General features: G+C 40.7%; 1 protein-coding gene across 2 annotated transcripts; it reads left to right on the top strand.

The window, feature by feature from the left end:
- Positions 1 to 6288: 6288 nt before the first annotated feature.
- smox (spermine oxidase) lies at positions 6289 to 27303 on the top strand. Of its 2 annotated transcripts, XM_054779646.1 has the most exons (7): positions 6289 to 6426; positions 12550 to 12785; positions 13886 to 14109; positions 17528 to 17701; positions 18905 to 19640; positions 24204 to 24364; positions 26765 to 27303. In XM_054779646.1, exons 2-7 carry the CDS (start codon positions 12578 to 12580, stop codon positions 26918 to 26920), a joined length of 1659 nt encoding a protein of 552 aa, XP_054635621.1. In that variant the 5' UTR covers positions 6289 to 6426; positions 12550 to 12577; the 3' UTR covers positions 26921 to 27303. The 2 variants fall into 2 exon arrangements, with proteins under 2 accessions (XP_054635621.1, XP_054635622.1); XM_054779647.1 differs by lacking the exon at positions 24204 to 24364.
- Positions 27304 to 27478: the final 175 nt, after the last annotated feature.

The following is a 27478-nucleotide window of genomic DNA, read 5'->3' as shown; positions in this document are numbered from 1 at the left end:
CGCCACTACAGCAGCAGCAACCAGTAGCGGGAGCCACCAAACCACAACACTACACCACGCCACATCAGCACTACACTAGGAAATGAGATGGGACTGAAGAAAATAAGCACAATCACAGAGGAAATTAGGAAACGTCTTAATTTCTTGTCAGAAGAGATTTCTAACATTTCTAAACAGCAGAAGCGTATAGTGAATTTAATGGATGAAATTAAAGAACTGAAAAAACAGAATGTTGACAAGGGCAAAGAATAGCTGCACTGGTGTGTCGGGTTCTGAGATCTTGAACAATATTCAAGACTGAATGACATTATAGTCAACGGCTTGGAAACTAAACCCAGGTCGTACGCAAGGACAGTCTGTGCAGATGAAGAACCCACTGAGCCTGATCTAGGCTCTCTTGAGATGCAAGTAGTGGATTTTCTTGACTGCAAGCGGATAAAAGTGGACACCCAAGACATGGAATCATGCCAACCCCTGCCCACAAAAAATAAGAACATGAAACCTGCTATTATAATACGCTTTGTGAACAGAAAACAGAAATCTGAAATACTAAAACAAGGGGAAAAGTTGAGAGGAACAAATATCTACCTTAATGATCATCTGACAAAAAAAAAATGCTGACATTGCCAGACAAGCAGAGAAAAAAAGGTTTCATACAATCAACATGGACATATAACTGGAAAGTCTTTATAAAGCAAAATGGATCTCCAAAAGAGGTCAAAATGCTGACCATTAAAGACATCGCTGCAAAAGTATCAGCGAAACCAACCCACGAGATATCAATAAATAGTCAAATATTAATATCAAATAGATACGGCCTAATTAATAAGCAAAAATAAAGACACCTTCTCAACCTGCACCACACACTTTTGGACTACAGCACTACATCCTGTTTACTTGCGAGAACAAAATGAGGCCGTCATAAAAAATAGCTAACACCAACATTGAGGCAGCAAAGTATACTAGTGCTGAAATGGTAGCTTAAGACTCCTAGCTCAGACAAACCGTTTACACGTTGTTTGATATTCTGCACCCAGGTTAGTGCGTGTTTTAAGTGCCTGCAACATCACACTCAATAACACATAAACAACAGCATATGTGGAAATGTTTTTTCGTGAGCTTTTTAAAAGTCAACATCTTCCGTGAAAGCGCACTCCTGTGAAAATAGATCTGTGAAAAATGAATAGTAAAGTTGATAAAAAAAAGTTCATATCCTTAAAAAAATCGTGGGGAATTTCAGACATTTCATCTAAAAATAAGTCTAGTTAGCACCCTCATTTAAACCACGCAACTTTTATGACCGTGCCTCTTTAAAGCATCGGAATCCAGAATCGAAACAAGGAACCGGAACCGGAATCCTGTGCAGTCTTAGCCATTTACATTCAGCTGTATTTGAGACTAGTCCCAAAACCCTGCCTGTAACCTTTAGCTTCAAACAACAGGGGGGGAACATTTTGTGTTCTTTTGTCAATCGCCAAATAATAATAATAAAAAAGCATTGAGTCCATATAAAGCACTTGTTAACGAATCAAAAAACAGTAAGAACACTTTTCCGAGCAATACAAGTTTTGAACACTGAACCAGCTGTGGTCCAGTGATCTCCGGTAATAGCAACATAGTTGAGCGAATCCTCAACCAAAATCTTAAGTTTGTTTTTCTTTTCACCATCGTACATCTTGCTGATTGTGGTCGTCACTGTAGTCCTGTCTCATATGATGAGTCATTGGGCGCAGTTTGCAAACCCTCTGTTAACCCCTCACCTTCCACTGTATTTATCAGCCTACAGTTCATCGCTATCCACTTGGCAAGAACATTCGTCAGCCTATCGGTCGCAGACTTGCTCATATGTGGGGTGTTCTCTTCGAGTTTAGTCTGGCGAAGAGCTTTGACATGGCTCACTAAGTTGCTAATGTCATTGCTACTAACATAGGAATGACGTTGGGTGTTTTGTGTTGATGTGGTAGGCTAAACTTGCGCTGCTTCGGTGGTAAGCAGCTTTCACATGCTCCTCCATTTTAAATGCGAAACAAAACGGCTGTAATTGGTCGGCTTTTAGCACATTATTCCCTGTGTTGATGTGATACATTTAGAGGCCGTACCGCCCACCTTTACAGATGCCTGTGCCACCATCAGGTCAATATTTGCAATAAAATTGTTGTAACCCCTTAATTCGTTCCTGTCCCAGTACCACTTGCTTTAGTTGCCATTGCTCATTAGTGAAGCTAACAAGCTTAATAGCTGAGCAGCGTCATGGTTTCTCACTGAGTTTACTCACCAGGCACTCCGCCGCACTCAACTCCGAAGCAGAACTTTGAAAGGCTCATGACGGCGTCATGAACATTCGGAATATACTGTAATGTATATGGATGAATATAGCATTCATTCAAATATTTCTTTTTAATTGCAGCTTTTACAAAGTAGGGATCATTCAAGTTTTTCCACACCTTGTCAGATAGATTTGCATCATCAGTGCTCACTGAAGATTCAGACTAGAGCTTGATGCAAATAATCTGATGCAATCATCGCATGAAACAATAACTGTTGTTTCATGTGAGTTTGAGAGTGTAAAAACACAGCCTTCCCTTTTCTGTGTTTCACTGCGCTTCCTTGTTACAAAGCCCAGACAATGCACAGGACAGGACAGGATGGGAGGCAACCTTGGGAGATGAACTTCCATCGGGTCACGGCCATACCTACTCTGATGACATTTGAGAGGTGCAAATTTGAAATGACTCATCCACATGACTCCCTGTTGATGAATGAGCGTGAACCTGTATAGACAAAACACACTGGTTGATAGCGTTTAGGACAAATTAAAGGATCCACACCAAACAAACAAAAAGGTTTTCCTGCTCAACCAGATGCAATAACCTCATCTGCCCCTCGCAGTCCATGCAAGGATCATCTCTCTATTATACTACTGTCGTTGACAAAAAACAGAGGCTTTCCAGTCAACATATAAACATTGTGCAATATGTATGTGGTAAGGCTGCTGTCAGAAAAGACATGCTTGCACACGTAAACTTGTGTGTAGAGCATAAATGGACATTGCGTACAGTAAAACCTGCAATCTGTGTTTGTTCTGTGAAAACATGATTCAAAAGGTTACAACCTTCACACATCAGATTTAGTATAAAATTACCATACCATTACAGTCATCCCTTGTTTATCACAATTCCAGATAGTTCCAGACTCAACCGTGATAAGTGAATCTCTGCAAAGTAGGATACCTTATTTATAAATGGAATTTTTTTGTAGTTTCAGCATAAACAGTTTTTAACATTATCAGAGCCTTCCGGACATGAAACAACACCCCTGTAGTCACCTTTACACTTGTATTACCCAATATAGTAGATGTAATAAAGCTAAATTCTAAGCGCAAAGTGGCAAGGGATTACTGTACTGCACTGCCAAAAAGATGTCACCGGATCAACACCAACATGAAACTAAATCAAGTATACGCTTCACATAATTGTATCTTGCAAAGCATTATTATTAGATTCTTGATACAAGAAGGTCTAGTCTGTCTGTTTGGACAGTCAGAGAGTTACAGTCAGAGAGATACCACCACAGTGGAGTTAAAATAAAACAATCAAGAAGTGATTTAAGTGTACTGTTTTACCATTTAGGAACTACTGTCCAGCCATTGTATTTAGAATATGTCCATTTTTAGGGACTAAATGATGACATATCGACATAAAAATGTGTCTGTGATTCCTGACTGGTAAATGCACAGTTGTTAAATGTTGGTGAAACCTCTTAATTTAAGGCTGAAAATTCAAAACTTCAAACACATTTATTTATTTATTTATTTTCAGATCAATTGTGGGAGTGTACCAAGGTAAAAACATACAAATTTGTCACTGCCTAAATACTTCTGGGCATATTTACAGTATATATTCACTAAATGATTACACCGCGAAATAGTGTACCTCAGTGTTCAAACATAAATGTTTGTGCAAATTAATAGAAGTATTATTTAAAAAAAAAAACTCTCCACTGTATGTGTATGAGCTTAAAACTTCCTGGGAAACCCCCCAAAAAACATGTGATGTTAATGTTCAGTCGCTGTTTTGGGTAGCATAATTAATTCTATACATTTTTAAGTCCTCCTCAATGCTCCGCTTTTCTTTTACTATTTACTGAAGTGTCTATGTTGCCGCTCTGACACCTTCACTGCTCTCACAGTCCACGGATTCCAAACCATACACTGTAAAACCTAAGCGACACAGACAATGTAAAACTCAACGTCATTTTACTTCTTCTGACATAAAGCAGGGAAAGTGCATTAAAAGCTGTCGATCGGGGGAAGAATGAAGGTCTAGTTAGATGGACAAAAAAAAAATGACTAATGCAATTCTTCAAAACACATGCATAGTCAGTACAGTCGATGTAACTTCTGCTCGACACGTATTGTAATTCCTGTGATGTATTTTTTAAAGTAATGTCACACTTGTGATCTGAAAAATTAGAATGAACAAACCAGTGTAAACTGCACTTTTGTGTTTGTTGTTTGTGCATGTTTAAACGTTTAGAGCTGTATTTTCAAAGACAAATTTGATGTATACAAGGGTTTGCAGAACTCCACACTAATTACACACATTTAGTTTTGCGTGTATATAACCTTTTTTTTTTTACATCAACCTTGCTCTATATACGTAGCATTTGTGGTCATCATTTGTCTGTACATTTGACATGTTGGCAGTCAGTGTACATGTTTTGGATTTTTTGTGCAGGTGTTACACCCAGTTGGCATGACACTTAAATTCCAACCTTTTGCTAAACAGTACAGAACTTTACAGTCTAGCATTGAGCAGCACAGCAGTCACATAGGTCACATCAGGATACAGCTTGGAAAGACAAGCGGTGGAAAACACGCCTACATATTTACTAAAATAACAACAGAGCCTTTAATTCTAACATGATCCTGCTCTGTCTTGACTGAGTTTGTATTTAGAACCATGTTTTCCCATAAGAAATAGTGGAATTTGAAGTGTCAAACTGTATAGGCACTAGTTTAAGTAATATTTGAGCGCAAAAAGAAGTAAAAAAATGATATAATACATATGATGTGTGGTGCGTGACAGCGATTCAACTTCAGAGTTGAATCGATTTACCATGAATCGAATTGTAGGACCTCAGGGATATTCAAAATCACATGATAATTAATATAATATTAAATGTTGCTGATCTAGTTATGAACATTTTTTAAAAGCCCTTAGGCTGCACTGTGGTTTGTTCAGCTAACATGAAGTTTCAGGTCACGGCAAGTCTATATATATTACAATATACAGTGGAACCTTGGTTAGCGTTATTATCGTTACGAACACAGTTGGACTCACACAGTGTATTGATAACACAAGTCGCCTGTCATATTGTACGATAACTGGAAATGTATGCAAATAAATGTATGCAAATCGAGGCAGAATTTTTGCGTACGGTAATTTTTTTTACATGAAACGAATAACATGCTAACCGGGGTGTATGCTCACCAAGGTTCCATCGTACTTGGACTGACAGGGATAGATAGATGGATGGATGGATGGATGGATGGATGGATGGATGGATAGATGGATTTTCCTTAAAGCCTGGCAAGATTGAATTCAATTGTGATCCTCACTTTCTTTATCCACATTGCACGAAAACCAAGACAGTGTCAAAATTTTGTTTTTTGTTCAAATTTGTTGTAGCCTAACTCTTCTCCTGAACCGCTGCAAACAAAAGGGTGAAGATTTGTCAAAACATGCACCCCTTCTGTGTTGCCCTTACTACTATTTTCCAGACAAATCCACCACATGGTGGAACTGTAATGAAACCCCAGAGTTTGACCCCCATAAGTCGGATTGACTTGAAATTTCTCACACAGCAACAAATATGTTGCTGTCTTGAAAGACCCATGGCAATTTTAAGGGTGCTCAGCAGATTTATTGTTTGATTGACTGTTTTCTTCAATGCCATCGTGACTCATATTCCTCCTTTAATGTAATGTAATGGATTCTTCTCTAAAAGGTTTGTTTTGGAAATGGGTAAAACTTTTATTTGCCATGTCAAAATGGGGTGATTAAAACAATAAAATTAGTGGTGGCTTTTGTATATATACAGGTTTATTACTAAATAATATATTTTTTAAAATTTTTATATATTTTTTATTGTGTTTTTCCCAGTGTCAATGACAAAGTTCTCTGAGAGTGTCGTTGGTTTGTGTGTTTTGTCAGAGCACATGAGTTGTGCGCGCAGTGGGCGGGGCCGTGATGTCACCAACTCTCGTGTATTACCAATGAGGAGGCGAGCGGCTCGGCACAAACTGGCTGCTTCTGGTTTCCACGCATAAATACAAAGCGCAGCCGGTGCGAGGGGCGACATTGCACAAAAGGCGAGCGGCAACGGCGAGACCTTTTCGAGGTGTGAAGACGACGACAAACTCAGGCAAGTCGAGCTGACACGAACGATGGTTGTTTTTGTTGTTGTCGGACGGTGATGACAAGCGCGGCGCTTTGCGTACACAAGTCAACAATTACTTCACGACTGCTTTGGCCAGCTACTGCACATACTTTATCCTTGCTGTCACATACTTTTTGCAGAAATAATACCCTTTTTAAGTGGAAAACATCTTGTTGCTATTAAGCGGAATGTGACGTTGTGCATGTGCGGTGTACACTATTGCTCTCATTTTCTTTCTTTTTAACATAATGCTCTTTGTTTGCCGATGTGCCAGTTAGAAGATAAACTTGTTGTGTTTGTACCACTGTGGCATGGCAGCTTATATACGTGGCACGGCTTCCATCTGCATGTTCTCATCTATTGACTGTGCAAAGTTACCATCAAGTCCAACAACTGCATCAAACACTCCATCTTTATAAAGATGGTCATTAATATAAAAAGGATTGACATTGTCGGGGAGGTATTCACTTCACAATGTGTTTATTATTGTGGTTGTAGTTTGCAGTCGTGTACAACTACATCCGTGCTGAGTGTAAACATATGAATAGTAGGGGAAGGCTGCTCGATCCCAGTATCGATAGCAGGGCTAGTATCAGTAACGGATCGATACTAGCGCGGTGCTATACTGTATATTCAAGTCTCTTCTATGTTTATTTTTTCCAAATATCAGTGTGATTTTTTGTTACGTTGTTCGTGTAGTTACTAGTATCATATAACAAATACTCAAGATACTACACAATATAGTATTGTTTACAAATGCAAGTAAGTTCTTGAAAACAGGGCTTTAACGGCCAAAAGATTTGAATGAGAGCCAACAGTAGTTTTTGCTTTTGTTTGATTATTTTTGCACTATTGACTATATTTGATCAAACAATTGTATTTAACAAAATGGAATAAGGGAATAGTTGTATTATTTTGTTGATGTTGTTACAGATTATTGTTATCAGATCGACCCACCAACATCAGTGTGCTCAACACTAATCAATACCTCAGACAGTCACAATCAAAACTGGACATTATTATTTTTGTAACGGCAGTAATGCAGTGTTTGATGCCGCTCTTGTGTGCATGTGCACCTAATAAAGGGGGTGTTTTTCTGCAGCCTGCCCTTTCAGACAAGAAAATACATGCCACCCATTGTTAATGGTATTAAATGTGTCTAATCCAGGTATAGTACTATGCCTTGTTGTTCAGGTTGTTCAGCTATAGCAGGGCGTTTAAGGTCAGGCCCAGTCTTTATGCAAATGCAGGGCAAACGAAGTCAACGATCTAATGTAGTAATGTCATTACATTTTTTTTATAATAAGGGCATAACTTAGTGTAGGAACTTTATAGAAAAATTAGATTATAGTGTATGTATTTCATAAATTGTAGCATGGACATACAGTATGTACTCGAGGGTCTTACCATAAGCACACACTATGTCTATGGCATGTTTTAATCAATTACATCCTTCATGTACATGCACTTTAGAAACTATACATTGTAGCATGTGCATTTTATAGACGTGTATGATTGTGTGAGGGCTGTCTATGATATGTTGTATCGCCTTCTATGTGAATAGGACGCCATTGTATATGCTGTCATTTTAATGTACACTCAACAAAAATATAAACAACACTTGTTTTTGCTCCCATCTATCGTGAGCTGAACTCAAAGATGTAAAACTTTTTCTACGTGCACAAAAGGCCTTTTTCTCGCAAACATTGTCCACAAATCGGTCTTAGTGAGCACTTCTGTCCACCTCGCAGGTGTGGCATACCAAGAGGCTGATTGACAGGTGTAGCCGTAGGCTGGCCACAATAAAAGGCCCCTCCAAGATGTTTATAAGCTTACTAGGTGTTGTATTTCTGAACTCTTCCATGAGTATGAGTGTACGTCTGTATGTACAGTATGTACTGTGAAATGTGTCTTTTACGGACAACAGATGGAAATTAGCTGAATTCTAAATCCTACACACTCATTTATTCTACATGAACAATGTAAAGTGCACACTGTCCATAAACGCATGAAAAAAATAAGTATTATGAGATAAAAATGTAACATTTTATGAAATAACTCGTAATATTTCAAGGAAAACGTTGAAATTCCACTAGAATAAAATTGTAATGTTATGAGGAGAAAACATTAGAATTTTTTATAAAACTAAAGATAGTAATGTTGCAAGAATGTATGAATTTTACAAGAATAAAGTCATAATGTCATGACAAAAAAAATCCAAAATGTCACAAGAAAAAAATATACCTGCGTTAAGATAAGGACTGCTGAGTAGGTTTGGGGATTGTTTACATGTTTTCAGATACTGGTGCCAAATTGGTACTTTTGAAACGGATCCCGTGCTTAAATGGTGCCATAACCGGTATTTAAAAAAAGGAAAACATACAGTTTTTTAGATGGATATCACTGCCTCATTTTGCTGCTATCTATTTAATTTTTTGGTCTAGTTACTACCATTAATGCTTGCACCGGTGCCATTACGGTACAGAGTTTCCATTGCTTTTCTGCCGTTGCTTCCATTATTTACATGTTGCTTTTGTCCATTTACTTGTTAAGATTCTAAGTTTATTCCTAAAAAATATACAACTTTATTCTTATAACGGAATGATTGTACGATAATGATTTTGTCCTCATGATATCCATGACGATTTTCTTGGAACTTTGCGACTTTTCTCCCTTAACTTTGTCACTTCATTATTTTTCCCGAGAAAAAATACAGCATTCTCTCATAATATAATGATTTCATTCTTGCAACAATGCAACTTTTTCTTTCTCCGTAATGTTGCTATTTTATTCTTGTGACTTAAGTACGTTTTTCTCATAATATTCCAACTTTTTTTCCCTCAATATTACAATTTTATTCTTGCAACATTACTACTTCCCGCCGTAACATTGCTACTTTATTATTGTAATTTAAGTATTTTTCTTGAAAACATAATTTTTTTTGGTGACATTACAGCTTTACTTTTATAACTGTACACATTTTTCTCTTGAAAATATACAACTTTATTCTTGCAGCATTACAACTTTAATCTCGCAACATTACCATTTTTTCTTTGCATTTTGATTTTATTGTAACGTTACAAAGCCTTTGTAATTTTGGAACCACTTAAAAAAGTAATTTAGGTGCCCAGTGTTTGGATTCACATACATTCATATACATTGCTCATCATTCGCATGCATGTGAAATGATGTGCTAATGTTGTTGCCCCTAATGACCATATTATTTTAATTATATATAATCTTTTATTGACTTAATTCTGTTTGTTGAGGGTGTTGGTGTCCTTAGTGGAGCATCCACAGTTGGTGTACTGTACAGTGGTGAAATGTGTGTCTTTGTCTGTGTTTATGTGTCATCCACTCCATCATCTCTGGGGAAAAAGTGTGGAATGTGTAACCTTTGACACAAAGCCGCTAAGATTAAGCTGCTTTTTTTCTTGCTTGATGCAGGGATGGAGATGTTTGTTGCCCTTTAAGTGGGTCCTCTAAAATGATTGCAGATGTGACTTTGGACTCAGCTGGAATTAAAGGAGAAGAGACTGAGGAAAGCAGTAAAGTTGGAGGGGAAAAAAAGACCACCGGCAGATAGCACATTGTAGATTGCCATTTCTAGGTCAGTGGTGGCCCCCCTCCGTCCTTACGCCACCTCACCCTGAGCTGTCGATCCACCCAACGCCGGCCCACACATTAATCTGCCGTGATCACGTAAAGTGTGGAAGAGCTTGGCATGTGTATTAACCAGCCATAGAATTACAAGGGAGAGGTCGTCCTTGTGCATTAAAAACAGTAGAATTAGCTGTTGCGTCAGGTGTCACTTCCTGATTTAACTTCCAAAAAATATTTTGGTATAGAAATTTCATCCAAAATTTGGCTTTACAAGTATCAAGTAACGCTGCCTTTGCAAAAGCAAATTAAATAAAACTATTCAGTAGGCCTGTCACAATAATCGATAAATTGATTAATTGAACGATAAAAAAAACTAAGTCGATAATTATACCGGCCTTGATAAATTGCCATGAGCATGCATGCATGAGTGTTTCATCTCCTCGTCTCTCTGTACCACACAGACTGTATGACAAGATGGTTCACTCTGCATCTGTCTGTGCGCATTGGTTCTATAGTGAAATGAATGGAGACAGTGAACCCTCTCTCTCATTCAACTTCTTTGTGGAGGCGGGGCTACTAGTGAGTGGAAACAGAGTGCACGGACTGCTAGCAACAACTTAGCTTTGTGAGTCATCATGTGCAATGCCCTAGTGCAATTTTGTGTACAGAGACTTGACACATTTTATTGATATTGTATTTATTGTTGTGTGTGCTTTTTATTGGAGTGAGAGAGAGAGAGTTATTTCTTAATAGAGACAGGGTCTATTTTTTTTAATTATTTTTTTATTTTTGGTTATGTTTGTAAGTTTTATTTAAGTGCATTTTTTGCTAAAGAGATTGAGAGTCTATTTTATTTTCATTGTTTTTTTTTGGTCTTTTTTTGTTTGTTTAATTTAAAAAAAAACTCTTGACATTCCAGTTACAATGTTAAATACTCTTGAGAAATTAAAGTTTTTTGCTTTTGAAACATCCTACTGGCATTATTATGCCATATAATTAAAGAAAAAAATGGTCTCAAAAAATGTTGTCAATAATACCGATTATCGCCAATAATTTCTAGCACAATTATTGACCAGCAAAATTTGTGATCGTGACAGGGCTACTGTTCAGAAATGTAATGTAGTGGGGAAGATCTGCTTCTTCCTACTCCTCGGACAATTGTGCAAATGTAAACATAATGTTCTTCAATGTAACTCTGCATGTTTAAAATAAACTAAACCATTAGAATTAACATTTATTTTTGTCAAAAATGTTGTTTTGAAAAATAAATACATTTTTGAAACCCATTTTTTGCAAAGGTGGGTCCTAGTGGCAGTAACTAATCTCAGAATTGTCCTATTAGTGTTTCCGATAGAAGCACCCGTCCTGTGAATCCGTGCGTAGGCTGACCCACATTTTGGGGGACGGTGATCTGTCATGTCACATGTTACGTGTGGAGATTAGCACATTTAACACATGAGTGCAAGCTATATGAAAATAATCTGAAACAGGTGGATTTGCAGATTCACAGGAATGCTCAAAGACATCATCTTTGGTGTGACACACTCGAGCAGTTAATTTGAACTTCTGTCTGCACTTTGCATGCTAACGTGTCGGTTGACTGACACCTTACAGTCACAGCATGTGTCTCCAAGAAACTGTGAGTGAGAAATGGGACAAAATGTTTCTATTTCTCTCTTCTGTCGCATTATCAGGCAGTAGGTTTCCCTCACACACCGCTTTCAGCCTTGTGCACTGGAATAATAAGATTTGTGATGCAATCCTCTCACACTGAGCATCAATGTGCCTCAGTAGTTGTCAGCACAATCAGCTGTATTGTGATGTCAAATTGCTTTTCTTGTTTGTGGTCTGGCATCAATGGATGAGAACTTTGACTCAACAGGATAACAGGAAGTTCTTTGGAAATAAATAAAGAGTGGATTATGTCGCAGCACATGTGAATGAATGACACTTGAGCAGTAATAGTAGTATCCATTCATGCATCATTTGGGTATAGCTTTATATTTTGCTAAACCTGAAATCTTTACAGACACCTTTTCATCAGTTTATTAATTAATAAGGTGTTGGGTTAGGGTCCTTAGTTTCTCCATGAATCTTCATCTTACCAAGACCTTTAGGAGAGTTGTAGATTACCAACACCGTGGGAGAAGGCCCTTTTCCGTGCCATAAAAGCATGCTCAGATGAGTTTGATGACAAAGAACTCTGACGTAACCCCCATCAGACACTTTCCGTCTCACAATTGGACCACCATTCTTGTAGAACTTGTACCATAGCTGGAGAAAGTGGGCCAGCTACATCATTTTTCATGTCCTGTCTTGAACAGGTGTCCCAATACCTTTGTCCAATGATTGCATATTCAACCAAATCTATCCAGTCATCAGAGATTGCACCCATTCGTTTGTTAGGTCAGCAGTGTATAGCGGTGTCAATGTGCATTTACCTCCTAAAGCGTGTTGAGTCAGTGCGGCTGCTTTTTTAATTGACCTATTCTCTTTTCCACACAGTCAACATTGCCGAGGGGCCTCGGACGGCATGCAAAGTTGTGAAATTTCCTCAGACGGCACTGATGATCCTCTTTGTAGCGGCCTGCACATTCATCGGCAGCCTCGAATAGTCGTGATTGGCGCTGGCTTGGCCGGACTCGCTGCAACCAATGTCCTGCTGAAGAGGGGCTTCACAGATGTTACAGTCCTAGAGGCCTTAGACCACATCGGAGGCAGAGTTCAGAGCGTTAAGCACGGTGAGTAAAATATACATAAATTAGCCAACAAAGGACAAAAGCGTTCAGATCTAGTCAGTCCAGTTAACTGTGCCAGATAAAATTACCTGAGGTTGTTTTCCATGGTGATGCATTTGAACACTATTAAACTCTAAAATCTGCTTGTTGCTATGAAAAACAGCTTTACAACAGAGTTGAAGTTAAAGGAAAACTGCACTTATTTAAACATTTTGTCCATCAGCCACAATCCTTATGTGAGACATGAACACATACAGTATGACTTTCTCTTTTCTGCCATTCTAACGATATAAAAACAGTTCAAATGAGACAGCTAGAGTCTCTTTTACTGCACGTAATGGGATACACTTATGCGGCCTACAAAGGCCACGATTAAAACACCTCCGAAAACCTCCACCAACGTTTTATGGTTTTATATACATTCTGTAATAGTACTAGGTACATTCATGATGACATGTTATAATTACAGTATTTTGCATATTTTGTTCTTTACCGAAACTTCCTTTCTCGGCGCATTGATTTCACATAGCAACATAGAAACAAACACTATACCTAGCGTTAACTTGGAGGCACTGGAGGCATCTCAAATATGTAGCTTTACCTTTTGGCAGCGGCCTGACGTGCTGGGGGCAATCTGTGGTGAAGCTCGTCGCCGGCTAGTGGCTACTCTGTGTGTTATGGCTAAGTGTCAACGCGCCAGTAACGTAGTTCAATCAGCATAACAATGTTAATAACAATAACAATGTAGCTGTAGCTTGGTTGATATGCACGTCACATTATATATCAATGGAGCGTCGCATACGTGCAGTAATGAGCTGTCTCTTTTTATCTGTTTTTATATCTTTCAAACGCACAGAAAAGTTAAAGACATGTTTATGTCTAAATAAGGATTGTGTATGATGGGTAAAATTCCAAAAAAGTCCAGTTTTGCTTTAAACCTATATATAAACCTGTATATACAGTAAATGCATTTTAATGATGGTGAGCAATCCGACTGCTACTAAGGTGTGTCTGTTTTGCATTGCTGCCTTTCTTTGTGTGTTTGATAAAAAAATAAAAATAACAAAAGACTCTCAGTCAACCGTGATTTTCATGCTTGGTAGGTGAAGCAGCTTTAGAGCTAGGAGCCACCTGGATCCACGGAACCAATGGGAACCCGGTGTACCATCTGGCCGAGGACAACGGGCTGCTGGAGCACACAGATGGGGAGGCGAACTTGGGGCGTATCAGCCAGTACAGCAAGAATGGTGTCGCCCACTACCAAACTGATGCTGGGAAGAGGATCCCTAAGGACCTGGTTGAGGAGTTCAGCGACCTCTACAATGAGGTGAGAGGACAGAAGTTACACATTATACATTGGCGGGGGGCTGGCAGGCGGTCCCCGCTGTTTGCTGATGTCTGGCTGGTCTACTCCGATTCCGGGCTCATGGCTGTCTGCCTGCCTCCAGGGTGTCTCCCTCGCCGTGTTGGTGGATAGGAAGGGGGTAGGGTGATGACCGGTCTGCGGTGTGGTCGGGGGGCAGGGCTGGCGGGGGCATGTGCGTTGGTGTCCGGCTGGGCTATCGCTCCTCTCGTGAGCACCTCTCGTATGGTGCTTGCTTCTCTGTCCCTCCTTGGCTTTTGGCTTGCCTGCCTCGTGGCCGTGCTTCTCTCTGTGCGAGGCCCGGTTCTCTTGTGGTCACTGTGATGTGGCTCCTTAAGCGGCCTTTGGGGCCGGTTGAAGCTGGGGCTTGCGCCGGGGAGCGGTTTGCGGTGCTTCCCTTGGACTGATCTGGTCCGTGGGCACTGCTGCGCGCCTGAGCAGGGCCTCGCAGTCTCCGGAGTGTGGGGCCTGTGCTACTGGTGCATGCCGCCGTGGTAGTTTGGGGTTGCTGAGCTGTGGTGGTGATGGGGTGGGGCTTGGTCCTGCTCACGGGGGCCGTGGGCCTGGGTGGCGGTTGGGGGATGGTTAGTGTGTGCCTTGGGGTCGGGTCTGCCGGTGGCCGGTGGGGTCTAGCGGGTGGTCTGCTGCTGGTCACGCGTTCTCTGCTCTGGTGCTCGGCCTCCCCGCTGCTCTCTCTCCAGGGATTTGCTTCCCCGCAGGTGTTGGCTGGCGCAGTGTGGTGGGTTGCCTTGCTGTTCACCCATTCTCCCGGCCGGTTGCTCATTTGCTGACTTTCCCGCTCCAAATTTGCAGAACAACAAAACATCAAACAAAGTCAAATCAATTCTGTATAACAGGGGAAGAGTATCTTACACTTTTCCCTGGCAGAGCAAATCTGTTGAGCACGTAAGGGCATTTAGATCAACAATACTATCTGCCCTAAAGGCTGGACAGGACAAAAAAAATGTATAATGAGTCCAAAGGAACATATTTGGCCATTTTGAGAGACAAGATCTAAATGACAAACAACGCAAAGTGATGAACGGATGATGGATGGAGCGATGAACTTGTTTGTGCATGGTAAGTACGGTTGCATCGTGTCACATTTGAAAAAGTTAGAAAGTTAGAAATGTACACATGGATCACATAAACACAACCCTTGTTTTGTCTCTCAGCTCTGGGGGACTTTTTAAAAAAATGTCAAACCACAAAACAACAAAGTAATTTGAAACAGACTGGCAAGATGTCAACATCGGAGTTGTGTTGGATGTGTTTTTGACCTGATACGTTCCTTGACTTGTTCTGACTCTAAGTGTATTGGTGTAAGTCTTCTGGCAGACTTCTTCAACTGTAATCAAGGGGATCTTTTGCCCTATCCAAGTCCAGGTTACAAGAATGATCACACATGGAGGAAAATTGTTTTCATTGCATGTAACCACAACCAGGTCCTTTTGATGGTGTTGGCTGCAGACTAGTCCATTTTATTTACAGTGCATCAGGAAAGTATTCACAGTGCTTCACATTTTCCCACATTTTGTTGTGTTACAGCCTCTTTCCAAAATAGATACATACATTTTTCCTTCAAAATTTTAAACACAACACCCCATGATGACAACATAAAAATATTTCTTGAAATGTTTGCTCATTTATAAAACAAATAAGTCATATGTACATAAGTACGGTATTCACAGCCTTTGCTCAATTCTTTTTGAATCTGATGCCACGAGCTTGGCAGAACTATCTTTGGTTGAGTATAGAATTTTGAGGGAAAAAAATGAACTGAATCCATTTTGGAATAAGGCTGTAATACAGTATAAAACATGTGGAAAAGTGACGCTCTGTGAATACTTTCCAGGATCAGCATCAGTTCACAACAGCACACTTAGAAACGTGGAGCAGGTCTCCAACCACGCTTCTTATACAGCACATGAAAGACACCAAAATGAAGCCCACATGAGCCAGCACTTTGGTGATAGAGGCAAAGAAAAACTCCCTCTAAGAAAGAGATCCCGAAACAGCATATACCGTACCTTTACATTAAAATTATAACAGACGCTACTGTCAAACTTTTCCACACGTTCTTTCTTGAATTCAATAGTGTTTCTTACCGTCTTTATCAAAGTGCTTGCATTTGCAACTTTCTTTTGCATCATGGTGGCTTTTTTTTGCAGCTGTTCTAAAAAAAAAACACACAGACAGTTTTTCATTGTACTGTGTGTGTTCTTTGATAAAATAAACCACATACGCAAACACATTCTAAAGATGATTAAAGGATCCTGTGGTCGTAATCTATAGTGTCCCAATTTTAAAAGAACAATTATTCATTCTTCACCGAGATGGAGTTTAAATTTAAAGGGACTATTTGCAACAGTTATGCCGGTGCCAAGAGAGTGCTAACTTTTGAACATGTTGCGAGCATTATATCATGCCCTCTTCCTGCTCTGAGGATGTAAGCCGTCCCAGGTAACACACATGTGTGTGTTACCTGGGACGGCACTGGCGGTGTAATTTTGAGCCAATGCAAACAGTCATTTTAATGAAAGACGTGAAAAGTGCAGTTTCAATTTGAGGTAGTGCAAAACAACAGTGTGCCAGCACAAAACAAATTTCATGATCATTTCAGGAACAATATGTTTTTATCCACAAATTCAAAAAGTATTTGAAGAAAAGGTGCCTGTAAAGGCAGTTGAATTAGAGCATTTGCATACGGACCTGGATGCATTATGAAACATCTTTGAGAGAATCAAGCTAGTCCACTCCGCAGGTAAGTTTAATAATAATATGAGGACTATTCCTTCTATAAACCACCCCCTCTCTCTGGGCCAATAGAATATAATCGAATTGGGCATTAGACCGTACTGTCATACTGTACCTGGTAGTCTTAATTGTGGGCGGAATTCCCAACGTGCGCTGCAGTGGTGAGACCGCTCAACCACTCAACGCTGTGTGTCGAATGCACGTTAAGTCCATGCTCGCTGTCCTTCCTCTCCCGCTCAAACTTGACCAAGTCGGAAATAAACATTGTGATGGTGTAGCAGGCTGATAGCACGGATGCAAGGTGCGTTCATAGACATCGGGTCAGTGCACTGTTTTTTCTGGCAAAGACCCCATGACCCACTGAAAGCAAAGTCTTCACTTGAGAGATTGGATTCTTTAATTTAACAAGATTCATTCTTTAGTCTAACTAAATATATTTCCATTATTTCGTATGTGGAACATATGTATGGAACGGATTGTCTTTCACTTCCTTGGGTCCGCTGTCCATTGGTGTAAATTGACTGGTCATGGACCTTGTTTGACCCGTGCATTCTGCACATCTATCTTTCCTTTTTTTGCAGACTGATGACTGTCTGTCTCGCTTGCCTCTTCCGCCCTCCATTAGGTGTACGAGCTGACTCAGGAGTTCTTCCAAAATGGGAAGCCAGTTGGTGCCGAAAGCCAGAACAGCGTTGGCGTCTTCACGCGAAACGTGGTGCGCAAGCGGATCATGATGGATCCTGATGATTCTGAGAGCACGAAGAAGCTCAAATTGTCCATGCTCCAGCAGTACCTCAAGGTGTGCGTTTGTTATATGGATATGAGCTTCGTGTGTATCACCGCCTGCTGTCTCACATTTAAAACAGATTCTTTTCCAGGTAACAGGGCGTTCCGTGCTCAAGCACAATTATCAGCCCCTTAATGAATGATTCTAATAATAATAATCATGTTGATAATTCTTAAATGAAATAAATCAATACAAATTATTTCATAATTATAAAAATAAAATGAAGTATTTGTACATTTGTGTAGAAAATGTGGTTTACCTCCATATGGTTAGCTTGAGCAACATGCCTTGACGCCTTGTCGACATTAATGAGCTTTTAATCAAAGAGTGCTCTGATAATGATTTAGCAGAAGGCCATTTGCTATTTACTTACATCTGAGCTACGAGCCAAGGCCTCTCTTATGTCCTGCACTGCTGCTTTATGTGTGTTTTTTCTAACATAGAGCAGTCAGGTGGACTCACCTCACCTTTAATTGAAATACTTGGAAATGTACAATGTGCATCACTTATACAGGTATTAGAGGTGGTACGGTGGTATTTCGGTTTTAGTTATTAATTTGTTCCAAAAAGTCCAATAAAAACCGAAACGTACTAAAACCGAAGCAAGTAATGTAAATCCAATGAATCTGTCCCAGACACCCAAAAATATTAACACTAAATACATTTTATAGAGAATAATTCTAGTTGTACATGGCGAGATCAAATTCAATAGTGTTTCTCTTTTTTTTTGATCAAATTGCTCTTGGAGATCAATAAAGTATCTATCTTTGGCCCCATGGTGGGTTATTTAGCAGTCACACAATAGAAAATGCATGACCAGTGAATCAGCAACGTGTGTGGTGCTTGGTTTAGGCACTTGATTTCGCGGAACGATACAGTACAGGGCAAACTGACTACTTTGTTACATGCAATACTGTACGAACACAGACAAAATGTTGTCGAAAATGAAAACAGAACCATATGAAAACTGCGGCGTGAAAACCAGACACTGATTATGTAAAACGCTAAGGCGGCTTATTCACGAATCTTCCGTTACGGCTCTGAAGCGGCTATTTTGACGTATCTCTGTGTAAAAGCTGCTTATTTTGTGTGGTTTTAATTATGTTGCTTCCAGGTTCACCATAAAAATGGTGCTGGGGTAGCACAACTTAACTTACGCTGTAATGTATAAAAGTACATGTGTTTCTGTTTATTGTTCTCTTTGCTTTTTTGTAGGTGGAGAGTTGTGAAAGCAGCTCCCCCAACATGGATGAGGTGTCTCTGAGTGAATTTGGCGAGTGGACTGAGATCCCAGGTGCACATTACGTCATACCTGGAGGCTTCATGAAGATCACTGACATCCTGGCCCAGGACATCCCCCCCAACACAGTCTGCCTTAGTAAACCAGTCCGCTGTATTCATTGGAACTACTCTGCCCAGAATCACGACTTAATTGCCAAGAATGACGACAAAAACCGGGACAGCAACCATAATCAAAACAACCGCGGGCGCCGGGATCCACCTATCGCTGGGCACCCCATTTACGTGGAGTGCGAAGATGAGGAGTGGATCAGGGCTGACCATGTGATTGTGACGGTCTCTTTGGGCTGGCTGAAGCACAATCACGAGGCCATGTTCTCGCCCTCCCTGCCCGAGGACAAGGTGCTAGCCATCGAGAAGCTGGGCATAAGCACCACTGATAAGATCTTCTTAGAGTACGCCGAGCCCTTCTGGAGCCCTGAGTGTAACAGCTTTCAGTTTGTGTGGGAAGACGAGGCCCAGCGGGAACAGCTGACCTACCCCGAGGAACTGTGGTACAAGAAGATCAGCAGCTTCGACGTTCTCTACCCGCCCGAGCGCTATGGCTACATGCTGAGTGGCTGGATATGTGGCCAGGAGGCGCTCTACATGGAGCGTTGCGATGACGAAACCGTAGCAGAGACATGCACCGAGCTGCTCAGGCAATTTACAGGTCGGTACATGCACGCGCAAAACACATGATGCATTGCATAAGCAGCAACCGTGGGTCGTAATCAAGAACGTCCTGTCCGAAAAGAGAGGCTCGGTTCAGTTTGGTACTTCTCAGCACGCTGTCATTGTCACATTTGTCTTGGGCATTCGGCTAAATTTAATACGTTTTGTGGTTTTGCTTGCCGTGCGTTTGCCCCTGTCGGACACTGTAGTCAGCTCTGTGACTCACAGAAGCCGGCGATGAGGTGATGATCTTTCACAAGGAGAGGAAACGGTATCAGCAGTGACGAAAGCAGCTTATACAGCAACAACAATAACGCAACGCAACACATGACGACTATCTGAGTCACTCAGCTGTTTTTTTTTTTGTCCAGGAAGCAGCACTGAAAGTGTCACCACAGCGACAAGCGTTAGGAAGCGCACCGACTGCTTTCAGTGTGTCAGACATGAGGAAGGCTTAACCATTTCTTCTTAGAACTATCCTCACCCTGGTGTGTTTCCACACACATTTAAGAGACGGCACACTTTACTCAGCCTTTGACGTGCGGCTTGCTGAATGCATTAATCATCATACACGCTCATAGCTTAACCTGCTGTACAGCACAGTAATACTTTAGAACAGGAAATTGCGCATTCACCCTTAATTTGGGATGATGCGTGATGAACATGGAGAGGGAGATTAGCATGATGGTGAGGTGAGTCTCTTCTAGAGCCCGACCAATATGGGATTTTTTAGGCCGACACCGATATGATACTGATCTGATATATTGGCCGATAACCGATATATCGGCCGATGTATGAAATAAGAGCATTGTCATACACAGGATATATATTGTACATGAACATGAATGAACTCAAGAAAGACAGGTTTGCAGTAGCGTGTCAGGCTTTCACAACACGAAGATGCACACACCTGAACTAAATAGAAGGAGAACTCAAATTAGCAACAGGTGCAAGTGATAAAGGAGAAAGCAAAGCAGGCGGACGCAAACCAGGCAAAACAGGAAGCACTACCAAAATAAGAGCATAAAACAGGAACTAAGGCATAAAAGTGGAAACAAACTAAACTGTCACGCCGGCTAACTCCTGGATCGCGACAGAATTTGGTACCATAGTTGACCATTTTCAAATAAAACAAGTGGCTACATTGGGCTGAAAATGATAATACATAAGCTAATGTGAGGTGTTTTTAAGCTAATACTGTACATTATGTGTTTATAAAAGGCTTATTCACAAAAAACATCTTACCAATATCAATTAATCATATTTTACTAGCCATTGAAAAGTTCTATCCGCAGCCACTGAGTATTTGCAAACAGCTTGTTGAAATTTTAATGATCAACCAAAAGGTCCGACACAAGAAATTGTTAAGTCACTCAGGTATTTCATTGACCGTGACCGTGTCTTTTCATCCTGGCGCCGTTCCGCTGTACTGTAGCGTTTTTGTATCCTTGTTAAAACATATTGCTGCTGGACTCCAACTGTTGCAGTCCTCCTCCTTCGAACCAAAGATTTATTTACAAGCTAGCAAGCAAGCAAGCTAGCGATGACACAGGAGAGACAGCAGGGCGGCACGAAGAAGATTGATTGACAATGGTCTACAGCCAATCAGGACGCAGAAAACAATCGGCGGTGCAGACAGACAGGGAAGAGAGAGAGAGAGAGAGAGAGAGAGAGAGAGAGAGAGAGAGAGAGAGAGAGAGAGAGAGAGAGAGAGAGAGAGAGAGAGAGAGAGAGAGAGAGAGAGAGAGAGAGAGAGAGAGAGAGAGAGAGAGAGAGAGAGAGAGAGAGAGAGAGAGAGAGAGAGAGAGAGAGAGAGAGAGAGAGAGAGAGAGAGAGAGACACTCAACTTCCCACAATGCAATTCTTCTTAAAGGGCCAGGATCGGCCTGTAACAGTGTTCATACGCTGTAATAAAAAAAAAAAGAAGCACTAAAAAAATCTGCGAATCCGCGAAAGGTGAATCGCGATAGAGGGATGGAACACTGTAATCAAAACATGCGTCACCTTATTAGACATAATACAAGGGACTAAACTACATTTTATGTAACAATGTAGCTGCTTTCAAAACATGCACATATACAATTCCAACTAAATACATTACTGGGAACATTTTCAAAATGATTTTCATGAAGACATTAACTTGTTAGTGTATGAGGCCATGTAAATCCTGCATGGATGTATGAAGAGAAGTGGGACGCTGTGTAGTCTTATTTTAATGGTGGACATGGGAGTTAACACCTGCATATATCTTTATTTCACTTTAAAACACTGTATAATAGTATTAGATATTGGTGGACACGTGGATTAACAATTGCATCTATCTTTGTTTATCTCACAGACATGCAACTTACATGACGTTTAAACGCTGTAATACGCTTTCTAAAACTACGTTCTCCTTGACAGGCCCTGACAGCGAGGCACTAAAGTGTAGTGTTATATTGTTTTCCAAAGTCAATGTCAAATCAGTGATGCGCTGCAGATGTGCCTCGTTGTTTCGCCCAGTAAAGGAAGCCACGTCATCTGGAGACGTGGGAACAAAGCACAGAATATAACAGTAGGGTCATCGTTTTTCTCTTTACCATCATCGGTACCCTTCTGTGGCGGAATCCTAAAAAAAACAAAGAGAAAGCAAAACACACTTACCATCCTACAGATGCTCGCTGAGCCGAAGTCTCGCAACTTTAGAGGGACATACGCTATTTCTCAACAATGTGGTTCAGTTTTGTATGACTGCTCGTGTCTTGCTTTTGAAGGTTTCACTGTAGTCCCAAGCTAATGTGCACATTTAGCTATACAAATGTTATCTCGGTGCAAGGATATGTGCAGAAATGGAAACGTCTGTGGTAAGCAGCCTCAGAAATGGGTCACTGCGCTTCCTGTCACTTCATCATGAGATCATTGGCAGTCATATGCTGACTGTCAATTAAACACACATACTGTACTTCTTAGCGAGGTCATCTGGGTGTAATCCCATCATCTGAAGCTGGGTTCATTCATTCATTCGCAGTTTTGGATGCTTACACTGTTCAGGCTTTCTCCTGTAGAAGTGATCTTCCAGAAGAGGATGAAGATGAGGATGAAAATGTATGATGTGTTCAGCTTCGTTTTCCACGCAGGCAATAGTATATGTAAAATGATCATAAAGATTAAGAATAAATCAAATCTACAGGAAGTAAAACAGTTAATGCTTGGAGAAGTCACACTACAAGAGAAAGTGAGGATAGCGCAAGCCTAAAAAATAGCAGAGAGTAATGTACTTCAGCTGGAAGATTATATAAAGGCTTTTTTTTATTGTCCTGTCCAGCCATTGGGGCAGATAGTATTCTTGATCTAGATGTCCTTAAATGCTAAACAGATTTACTCTGCCAGGGAAAAGTGTAAGGATACTCTTCTCCTGTTCCATAGATTTTATTTGACTTATTTGATGCAAATTTGGAGTGGCGGGACCAGAGCATGAGGGGACAGGGAATAAGAGAAAAGAAGACAGAGGGTGGGGTGCAGGGACGAGAGGGAGGACAATACAGAGAGAGAAAAACAACACCGGCCACAACAACAATTGCAACAACAATAACAAAGCAACAGAAGCAAACAACAGGACTGCATCAGCAAATGTCATAAAGACCATCATGGAAATAACAAAATACTATCAACAGTCTATATCGAAACAGTCATGCTTTAGTGGTAACTGTGGTAATGAAACTATTAAAACGGCTTTTCAAAGGAAAGGAGACAGGAAAGCAACTATTCTACACCTGCATGCGGTTCAAAAACAGCAAGTAACATCTGCAAAAGGTGCAGAAGTCAGAGGCAAGGTGGAGGGGGGCTAGTTAGAAGGTACAGAACTTGACACAAGTCACCCTTCAGAATAATGAAGAATGCGATGCAATTGACTTTTAAAACTAAAACCAAGTGTAACAATGATGAAGTCAGTCAAATGAGCAGGAAGTGAAAGCACTCACCGCTTGAGGAAATTAGCATTCACTCCCCTGTAAGCTGTTGCCCAAAACCGTGGTCTCTGTGGTGCTTCAATTTCTTGATTTTGTTGTTAATTTGTTCGACTGACCTCCCGAACCCAGCTGCAGACATCTCACTTCCAGTACCGTTCTATTGGCCAGGTTCTTGTCGCCGTTTTAAACTTTTTCTGCATTTCCACGGATATCCAAATGGATAAGAGACACTGGGTCTTCTGGGGCATCCGGGGTGTTTTGGCACTTTCCATTTTTAAACACGAAAGTTACCGCGACGAAAACAAGATGGACGTAATTCGGTGGCATTCAGCTGAGGTAACCCCGTCCACCTCATCATGCGAACGGTTCACCAGCAAGCTTTTGGAGCCGGAGGTGAACCAAAAAAGCTCCAGTTCAGCACCACTGTGGAACCTTGATAATGAAAAACAAAAGCTTTCAAAAACAACTCCCAGCCTTTCCTTTATCAACGTTCCGCAGTGACTAACACAAGAGGGAAAAACAACACAAAAGCAAATCAAGTAAATGTCATCAAAATCAAAATGCAAAGTCATTATTCCACTGGAAAATGAGCTCAAGAAATGTTCTCTCCTCAGGGAACCCCGACATTCCAAAGCCCCTGCGTATCCTGCGCTCCTCGTGGGGTAGTAACCCTTACTTTCGGGGCTCCTACTCCTACACCCGGGTAGGCTCCAGTGGGGGTGACATTGAGAGTCTGGCCATGCCCCTGCCTTACGCCAACCGCACCAAGGCTCCGGTAAGACCACTGGATAACACCTAGACCTTAAACCAGGGGTTGTGCTCTCGGGCCACTTTTGGTTTGACAAAAAGATCGGCCCACTGAAAAATGAGCTCGCAAGCATGAAGTACGTATAAGCTAAACATAATATACACGTCCCAATTAATCATTCCGTAAATCAACAATTCAATGTTGTGACGTGGGTTAGGCTTATTGATGTGTTGCAAAATAAGTCACCATCCTGTCATTATGTACTGTATGTCTGTTTACGGTGGATTCCGAGGCAAGTATTGCCAACTGCCACCGGGCATCGAGAAAGCGTGCTGTTGGAAGCACATGGTGGTGCTGAAGTTACATCTTTATGAATTAACAATGGTTGATAGTGAGAGCGCAAACTCCTGCAGTCAGATAGGACCGCCCGCCACCATCTCGTGCACGCCAGGCGCGACAAAACAGCACTCGTGCCCACAGCTGCCTTAAACACATATATTATGTACTGTAGCCTTCAACTAAAGCGGTATTTTTAAAGTTGGCAGAGGAGCAGTGACTATAATAACCTGAAAACGTGGTGTTCAAAAGAGTGTTACAGCTCCACCCTGAAAAATTCCCTATGAGACATTTTAGATCAGTGTCAGTGTTCATATTTCAAAACAATTCTATCTACAGGAAATAATCACATGATATCATCTATAATGGAGCTTTGTGCAACTTTAGAGTCACGTTTGACTTTTGGCTTTTGATTTGTTATTTCATTTAAATCTCACGTTACCTTAGATAAGTGGCAGCCCACCCATAAAGGTGGTCAAACTGACCCACAAGTCTGTCCTGTGTAAAAATATGTTAACAATAAATAAATACTGTAAATATTAACATCAAAAAATAACAAAAATCCCACAAAAGATTTTTCAAACATCACAAAAAATTGTTGCATTTATGCAGTGGTCCCAAAATCAGCGGCAGAGGCAAATGCTCCTTTTGTATTATTGACTATCTTGGCTCAATCACTGCTCTGCATTTTTGTTGACAAAAATGTCTTTCCCCACTGCAGATGTAGAGACATACAGTACACATATGAAATAATCATACACATACAAATGATTAAAGAAAGGCTTGCTGAAGTTGAATTAAAATAAAAATATCGTTTAACTCACCTCATACGCTAAACCGTGATGATAAGCGGAGGTAGCAAAAACGGAGGTGCGGTAGCTAAATGGCTAAATGAAGTACAATACAATCATAAGGCATTCAGAAGACACTACATTATCTGAAACCTGATAATATGTAGTAGTCCACACTGGTCGCTAGGTGTCACTAATGTTCATTTAGTGTTCAATGAGACAGAGAAATTAAAGACTTGATTGCCGGTGTGTTCAAGTGTTCACGGCAGGTTTGAATGATCTCACAGCAGGCACAATAATCCCTAATAAAACACAAACTAGTGTTGCAGCAATAACCACGCCAAGCTAAAACTCAACTCCGAACCCCTGATGTCACTTCCTGTTCGTCCCCGAGGGAACACACATCGCAACGAACGAGAGCATGAGTTCGATTTACGCCTGAAATGGCTTATTTTCTGTTATTATATTTATTTATTGGGTAATATGAGTGTAAAGGTGACTGTACGGGTGTCTGTAGGGCTCTAATAATGTTAAAAATTGTATTTAAAAGGTCGTACACAGGTTTTCTATGCTCTAACTACGAAAATATTCAATTTCTAAATAAGGAATCCTATTTTGCGGAAATTCAGTTATCACGGAAAACATGGAAACAATTAACAGTGATAAACGAAGGATCACTCTAGCTACAGAGCACAATATTTTGGCGGTGGTAGTGCGGGAAAAGGTTTGACAACTGTAAATGTACATGATCTTTGACTCACGGTTCATCTGTTGAATAGACAATCTATGGTCAGGGGAATTACTCCTGAAGGCAGAAACGCGGCCCGTAATCCCCTGCTTTCTGAAAATGCGGCTCCCTGAACAATTTAGTCGAATTACAGTAGCAAACACAAGTAGTGGTAGTTGATGCCTCAATGAAAAGGCTACTGAGTGTTAAGTAGAAAATGCCTATTAAACAAGACATACAAACAGCGCCATCTGGTGGAGCGAATGTAAAACATAGCCACGGAGTTGTTGACAATACAGTAGGCGCTTGCGTTTTTCTGGCTTGCCCATCTGTATCATCACTTCCATGTGTACCTACTTTTAAAGCTGCTCATTGCTGACTGCAAGGCTACACCAGGAAAACTGAAGCCTTCTGTACGTGTGTGTGTTGGTGTACTGTATTTGTGTGTCTCACTTGACACCGTCGAAGGAACAACACGACCTGACCTAGCTACCCTAAAAGCCATCAGGACAAGTGTGATGAAAGTAGAGTAATGAGGCTCTAAAGTCGCTTTCTCACTGCTTCCTCCCTCAGCCTCTGCAGGTCCTATTTGCCGGGGAGGCTACCCACAGGAAGTACTATTCCACTACCCATGGTGCATTGCTGTCAGGACAGCAAGAGGCCAAGCGTCTGGTGGAGCTGTACTACGACTGGCACAGCGCTGACACCGCAAAGCCTAAAAATATGTAAAAAAAAAAAAAAAAAATCAAACTTCTTACTAGTGAGAACTGAAATATACATATACAGTATATGAAAATTGATATCGGGGGCATTATTTACTCCGGGTAATGGTGTTTCTATTGTACTGTAGATTTAAATCATGCCACATTTTATTTCAGGTGAAAGGTTCAGAGGTTGCCAATGGTGCTGTCATTTCTTCTTGTCATTATCACGCTTTCATGATATGATGCCTTTTAATAAAAGAATCTATAATGTTATGTCTTTAACACAGCATAAGTGATTTAACTTATTTTTTATGTAAGTGCCTTCTGTATCTACAATGTTTTTGTTTTTTTTTTAATAATACAAACGGAGAACCTTTTAACAAAATAAAAAGTTATATTGTCATCTCACGGCGCCTCTCAGTGTTTGGTGTGCTTTCATGAACTCAACAGCTTTGTAGTAGAGTTCCTTTGCAAACAGATATCTCCAGTTGGTATCCAACTCTGGTCTGATAAATATCACGTGGGATGCACGATGAACAAATAGGTTATACATGAAAAAAATTATAGAACTGTAGATATATGG

This window comes from Dunckerocampus dactyliophorus, chromosome 6 (genome assembly GCF_027744805.1).
Source record: "Dunckerocampus dactyliophorus isolate RoL2022-P2 chromosome 6, RoL_Ddac_1.1, whole genome shotgun sequence".
NCBI classification, from domain to species: domain Eukaryota; kingdom Metazoa; phylum Chordata; class Actinopteri; order Syngnathiformes; family Syngnathidae; genus Dunckerocampus; species Dunckerocampus dactyliophorus.
Note: the sequence above shows the minus strand (reverse complement) of the source record. Positions and strands in the feature narration are given on the sequence as shown.